The 7,154-nt window shown below is 54.5% G+C and overlaps 1 protein-coding gene across 1 annotated transcript in view; it reads left to right on the top strand.

Annotated features, from left to right (window-relative positions):
• LOC102443158 (dedicator of cytokinesis protein 1) overlaps positions 1-7,154 on the top strand; it is a 139,550-nt gene that overhangs the window by 109,285 nt on the left and 23,111 nt on the right. The window contains 2 exon segments of the mRNA XM_023745881.1: positions 3,983-4,072; positions 4,982-5,086. Of these exon segments, the coding sequence (XP_023601649.1) occupies positions 3,983-4,072; positions 4,982-5,086 (195 nt within the window).

The following is a 7,154-nucleotide window of genomic DNA, read 5'->3' as shown; positions in this document are numbered from 1 at the left end:
TCTCATCATGGATGTTTCCGTCTCCCGCTCCCTCTCCCTTCCTCGCTGAGGTCAGTAAATGATATATTTATTTAAAAGTTTTTTTTCTCTAGCTTGTGCTCCAAAAGCAGCAGCCCAGAGGATGGTCTGTTTCTTTATATCGGACACTCCTCCGGCTTTTGAATTACGTGGTTATCTTCCTGTATTTCTTCCACGTAAAATCATTCTTTTATTTTTGTGCCTTTTCCCCCGTTTTAAAAAGTTTTCACTGTCTCTCAGCTCAGCCCCCGTTTCTGTTTTGTTTTTTACTTTTCTCCCTCTCCATAAAATGTCATTTCCATCTCTGTCCCTTTTCATTCTTTTTCGGTTCTTCCTTCCTGGGCTGACAGTCGCTCCCAGCCCTTTCCTATTGTGCTGTCACCGCCGCGCCAGCGTCCCCCGAATGCCTCCTGTCGGGTGTAATCACGGCGGGCGAGCGCTCCTCCCTGAACACGCTCTGAATTGCCTGTCTCATTGTGCTCGGTGGAGGCCTAGTAATTTCCAATAAAGCCTTTCACACCGGCGCTCCACTGAAAATGACCGGCTTCTCTGCGGAGGAGGAGTCCAGAATAGACCTGCAGCAGGAAACGGCGGTCGGGGAGGGCCCTCGCCCACCACCCCGCGCTCAGCACCACGAGGCCCCCTCGGAACCCGGAGCCCCGGGCAGCGGCCGCAGAGGGGCGCCTGCTTGGCAGCCCACGTGACGTGGGAAGCTGTGACTATTTCCGACCCCAGCTCTGTTTTCCCCTCTTAAAATAGCCTCGCCCTGACAGCCGCACTTCGCCTCGTGCCCAAGTCGAGGAACGAGGCATCTTGCGTCATCTCGTGAACCAAAAATAGGGGCTTGGGAGCCAGTTTCTGTTTTTGGTGAAATGCTTGGCCTTCTTTTCTAAGAATTGGGGGTGGAGTGTCCTCATCCTGTGAGTTTCACCCTTGAAAACCACGGTGGTGACTAAGAGGAGTTGCAGGTACAAATGTAACGACACCCTCTCTGGGGTTCATGCCAGCATTTCCTACGTTTTAGAAAAATCCTAATACTCTCCAGGATCTATTCCATCACCCGGGACTTGGCCTGAGCATCCGTGACTATCCGCTCCCGTGAAAAGCAACCATTTACGACGGAAGCAGGAGAAAACCCGTCTTCAGAGTCAGCACCCTCCCCGCTCCCCCGCGAGGGGTGGCCAGTGAACGCACAATGTCAAGAATGCCCCCGGCGGATTAAGGGTTTCACAGCAGAAAATGGAGTTGTGCGTGGAGATGGGAGCCCCAGAGCCCAGAGCCCTTCGAGCCAGGCCGGCCATTCAGTCGCACAAGTTGAAGCGATTTCCTCACCGAGATAAACTACATGGGGATCTCACTGAACCTGGGTTCTCTCTGGCTCAGACTGTTCCTCGAGGTTTTCACGTTGGAAAAGGGAGTGCCCCTCCCTCCCCAGAGCCTGTCCTAAAGGCGGGTGGAAATCTCCTCCATGCAGGGCCCTTTCACCGAGGCTGGGTGGAGGGTGTGTGTATAGAAAACCTGACAGAAAACACAACCAGGAAACCTCAGGAGCTGGATAAGATATTTATTCAAGACATATATGCTTTTGCCTGGCCAGTGTGGCTCAGTGGTTGAGCATCGACCGATGAACCAGGGGGTCACAGTTCGATTCCCGGTCAGGGCACAGGCCCGGGTTTCGGGCTCCATCCCCAGTGGGGGGTGTGCAGGAGGCAGCCGGTCCATGATTCTCTCTCATCATCAATGTTTCTGTCTCTCTCTGCCCTTCCCCCTTCCTCTCTGACATCAATAAAAATATATTTTTTTAAAAAGACTTGCTTTAAACACAATGGCTTTGATATGTGTCTAAAGCATCTCATCCGTCATTTAGGGCCAGAACACGTTAGGCAGGGAATGGGCAGCCCTCAGGCTCTGGGCAGCTGAGGGGTGAGGGAGTTTGCAGAAAAGTGAAGTCCGGAGAGAGAGCGGCAGGTGAGGGTATCGTTTTCCTTGAAGTGGAAACACGCAGGCGCCTGGAGGAAGCATGGCAAGGAGAGGCGCTCCCCCTGGAAATGGGGCTGGGCCCCGGGAGGACCGAGAAGATCCGCCAGCCGGTGAAGAGATGGGCAGGATGCCCGCGGCTTGGACACCTGAGCAGGAAGGAGGCGGGTGGGCGGTGGGCGGTGCTGGGAGGAGCAAGTGTGTCCTCCGTGGGAAGCACTTCGCCGCCGCTTTCTTCCCCGAAATCGTTTTCCACTCCGGGCTTATTTTCATTTTGTCTTTCCAAGCGCTGAAATGCAACTCTTATCAGAATAGCTCTTTTCTCAGCAAAAACAGCAGATGGTTTCTGTAGGCCGTGGCTGTGTGAAACGTATTTTAAGTCCCTTGGGTGACTCAGTAGTAAGGAAGGCCCTGGGTGGGGTCATTCTACTAAGGCCGTGGTCGGCAAACTGCGGCTCGAGAGCCACATGCAGCTCTTTGGCCCCTTGAGTGTGGCTCTTCCTAAGCCTTAGGAGTACCCTAATTAAGTTAATAACGATGTACCTACCTATATAGTTTAAGTTTAGAAAATTTGGCTCTCAAAAGAAATTTCAATCGTTGTACTGTTGATGTTTGGCTCTGTTGACTGATGAGTTTGCCGACCACTGTCCTAAGGAAAGGCAACGACTGGCCAGCGGGTGAGGGGTCGGTGCCCGGGGAATGCCAGGTGTGGGGCTCAGCGGTGCCCAGGGAATGCCAGGTGTGGGGCTTGGCAGCCTGTGTTCTCAGTGGACTTACCTTTCACACCCGTCCCAGCAGGAGGGTTGGGGCAGCTGCAAGTGCCCCCCCGTGGGCCGTGTTAGGGGTGAATGTGTGCATCCCCCCAGCTCACCCCGATTCAGATGTTGCAGCCCCAGCCACCAGGTGATGGTGTCAGGAGGTCGGGCCTTTGGGAGGGACTCTGTCTAGACAGGGTCATGACTAGGACGGGCCCCTGAAGGATCAGTGCTGATCCAGGAGGAAGAGAGCGAGCTCAGGGCCACGGTGCGCCCAGCGAGGAGGCAGCTGTCTGCACGGCGGGAGGAGCGTCCTCACTGAGAACCCAATCGCCCGCACCTTGGTCTCGGATTCCAGCTCCAGAACCGTGAGCAAGGAATTGTGCTGTGGGGAAGCCGCCGTCTGTGGTGTTTTTTATAGCAGCTCAAACTCAGTCATCGTGAGCAGGAACTGAGGATAAGACCAAGTTGGGCCCAGTCTACCCGCTCTGTGCCCTTATGCGTTCGACCCTCAACTTCCTTATCTGCAAAATGGGTATAATCAAGAGGCCCACCTGGCCAGGTGCAGGACTTACACGAGAGAATGGACCTCGCGGATGCAGGAGATCACTCGCCCCGAGGATCCGTGCTCCGTCTGAGGCCATGGTGGGCGGAGGAGTAGGCGATTGGTGCCTGAGGACCCTGGATTTGGAATGGTGGGGCCCTTCCTGATTCTAAGCCAACAGCCTTCTGTTCTATTCATGAAACATATTTTTGATATTTATTTTATATATTTAAATGCCATTTAACAAAGAAAAGTCAACCAAAAAAATTGAGTTCGAGTGTCACCTCTGACACGCATGTCATAGGTTCACATCACTGGTCTAGTCTTTCTGACCATTGAGACAGAGCGTTTATGAAACGGGACGATTGGGGAAAGCAGCAAAATCAGGCTCGTCACAGCCTGTCCTCGCCTGCGGTCCCCCTCCCTGGCTCCTCGGCTGACCACGCAGATGGGCTGGTGGCCACGCAGGTCAGCAGGACGGTGGGCAGAGGCCGCAGGGTGCTCAGCGGATGCCGGTCACGGCCAGAGGACACGAACCTCTGGAACTGCTGGTCTTTTCCGACATTCCTCTCGTCGTATTTTGACTTAAGCTGATTTCCAACTTGTGTTCCCAGGAACGGGTGTGTCACTGTGTTACGCTCTGACCGCACGATTCAGGTTTGGGTTTCTCTCTCCCTGTTCCTCGCAGATGTGGGAGGAGGCCATCGCTCTGGGCAAGGAGCTGGCCGAACAGTACGAAAACGAAATGTTCGATTATGAGCAGCTCAGCAAACTGCTGGTAGGTCCTTCCTTCTTCCTGCATAAAGGGTCCCGGACCACCTGGACGTACTTTCCTGGCATTTCCCTCTCCCTTTCCACGTGGGGATTCTCCCGTGGCCTCGGGCAGCGTCCCACCCCTGTCCCTGTGTCCGGCTGCTCCTGGCCCTCAGGTACCAAGCTCTCGGGCTCCCATGGAGGGTTTACATATGAACAGTGCTGACCCCGGGCGCACAGGAGCCCGACGGGGCGGGTGGAGAGCAGCCCAGACCTTTCTCTTGCCACCGAAGCTGTCAGTTCCTCCCTCCTGCCTTCTCTAACCACGGCACCCACTGAATTCTGCCCTGTTAAATCCTTCTTTCATGTGTCCCAGTATCTGATCAACACCATTTTTAAAATCCTAAAGACCAGCCCAGCCAGCATGGCTCAGTGGTTGAGCATCAACCTATGAACCAGGAGGTCAGGGTTGGATTCCCGGTCAGGGCACAGGCCCGGGTTGTGGGCTCCATCCCCAGTTGGGGCAAGCAGGAGGCAGCCGATCTGTGATTCTCTATCATCATTGATGTTTATATCTCTTTCTCCCTTCTCCCTTCCTCTCTGAAATAAAAATATATGTATATTTTTAAAAAATACTAAAGACCAGCCGTTTAATCAAAAGAGAAACACCTGTTATGTGGTTGTTGAGAACACCTGTGAGTCGCGGCCGGTTGCTGAATGTGGGGTTTGGGTCAGATTCCCCTGGGAATGCGGACGCTCAGTGAGAAAGGCCGTCAGCCCTCAGCCGGGGTGGTGAGCTCAACTCGGGGGCGGCTTCATGGCCCTCACCCGCCCTCCTGGCACTGCCAGGGCCCGAGGAGCCCGCTGCGGGCATCCGGAACAGACCCCCACATGCTCTGATCAGACCCAAAACGCAGTTTCTGCTTCCTTTCAGAAAAAACAAGCTCAGTTCTACGAAAACATCGTCAAGGTGATCAGACCCAAGCCGGACTACTTCGCTGTCGGCTACTACGGACAGGGATTCCCCACGTTCCTGAGGGTGAGGTCGATGTTCTGCTCTAGAGCCCTTTCCACACGGAGGGCGGGCGTGGGCTGCGCATCCGGGGGTCAGCGTCCGCCCGGGGCATCCCCCCACCGGAAGGACATGTGCAAAGTGTGAACTGCAGTCGTCCTGCGGGGTGTGGCGATGTAGTCACCCGCCTCCCAGGTCACCTGCCGGGGCATCTGGCAATGACATGAGCAGTTGTTACAGAAACGGGCGACTGCAGGCAGGTCTGGGCGACTGCCTCTGGAACTGATGTTTTCTGCAGGAATTTATCTCATTTTTGTAACCCGATTCGTATTTATGTTCCTGGCGAGGAACGACTAACTTGATCTGTAATGTCCCCGTGTTCATGTGTGAAGGGCCCACGACAGAATGCAAAATAAGTGGCATTTCTAGAAAATGTTATCAATGTTTTCACCTAAAACTCACCACTGTTTTTCTGTTAGAGCCTTGATAAGTTTTTTTATTATTAAGTCTTCCTTCTGGTGCGAAGCCTGATAAATCCCCGCTCATTTCATAGGACCTGTTACACGTTAAAGCTCCCGAGCTTCTGAGGTGTGTGGCTTTATCCAGCCTTTCGAGATGTCCACGCACGTACTTACATTTCCGATGAAGACTGCATATTCCTTTGGTTTCTGCGTGACATTTTGTTTTCAGAGAGAGCGTTTTTCGTCTATAACGGGTCCTTTATGACAGACCTCAGCACAAAGTGAATAAAATGTTCGATTCTTAAACTGCTCCTCCTTTAATAATCTACAGGAGCAGCGGATAAGTTGAGACTAGGGAAGGAGATAAAGCGCATACCAGGAGATCTCTCTTTGTCTTTTGAAAATTCACTAATTAGACCCATTTTAATGTGACCTGGAGCCGAGCCTCAGGGAGCTACATGTAAAAACGTGCAGTGGGCTGCTGCTCTCGGTCCGTCCGCCTGTCTCTCCCCTCCTCCTCTCTGCCATCTGTTCAGGGTCACGGCCAATGGCAGGGCTGCAGCTGACGTGGGACCAGCCGCCTGGAGCCCCTTGCCCAGACCCCCCCAAGCTGAACCAGCAAGAGATGCCACGTGACTGAGGCCCCGGGCCTCTCTCGCTGCCTTCGTCTGGGCGCAGTCTCCTCTGGGTTCACAGCTCTGAGATGGGGCAGGAGGGGTGGGGGGAGGCAGTAGGCCAGGGCCCAATGGTGGCATCACACTGTCTGCCCACTGCCACCTTCGTGTGACTGACACTCGGCCGCGAAGGCCCTGAGCCCCAGTACATCTTGGAGTCAGGACCTTCCTTACAGGTACATTGACAGAGTGGCTGTGTCACACGCAGGCAGAAGTGGCCCCAACAAGGCAGCCTGTGTAAGGCAAGACGCAGACCTGCTTACACCCCCCCCAAGGTCACACAGACCTGCTTACACCTCCCCAAGGTCACACAGACCTGCTTGCACCCCCCCAAGGTCACACAGACCTGCTTACACCCCCCCAAGGTCACACAGACCTGCTTACACCCCCCCAAGGTCACACAGACCTGCTTGCACCCCCAAGGTCATGCAGACCTTACACCCCCAAGGTCACACAGACCTGCTTACACCTCCCCAAGGTCACACAGACCTGCTTACACCCCCCAAGGTCACGCAGACCTGCTTGCACCCCCAAGGTCATGCAGACCTTACACCCCCAAGGTCACACAGACCTTATACCCCAAGGTCACACAGACCTGCTTACACCCCCCAAGGTCACGCAGACCTGCTTGCACCCCCAAGGTCACACAGACCTGCTTACACCCCCCAAGGTCACACAGACCTGCTTGCACCCCCCAGGTGACACAGACCTGCTTGCTCCCCCCCAAGGTCACACAGAACTGCTTGCAGCCCCAAGGTCACATAGACCTTATAGCTCCAAGGTCACAGAACTCCTTATCACCTCCCCTGGTCAGAGGGCGTTATACCTCCAAGACATACAGAACTGCTTACACATCTCGCAAGGTCACACAGACCTGCTTGCACCCCCCAAGGAGAGGCAGGACCTGCTTTACACCCCCTCCCCCAAGGGCACCAGGAATGTAACTTTGTGTCTCATATA

Source organism: Myotis lucifugus, unplaced genomic scaffold (assembly GCF_000147115.1).
Source record: "Myotis lucifugus unplaced genomic scaffold, Myoluc2.0 scaffold_599, whole genome shotgun sequence".
NCBI classification, from domain to species: domain Eukaryota; kingdom Metazoa; phylum Chordata; class Mammalia; order Chiroptera; family Vespertilionidae; genus Myotis; species Myotis lucifugus.
Note: the sequence above shows the minus strand (reverse complement) of the source record. Positions and strands in the feature narration are given on the sequence as shown.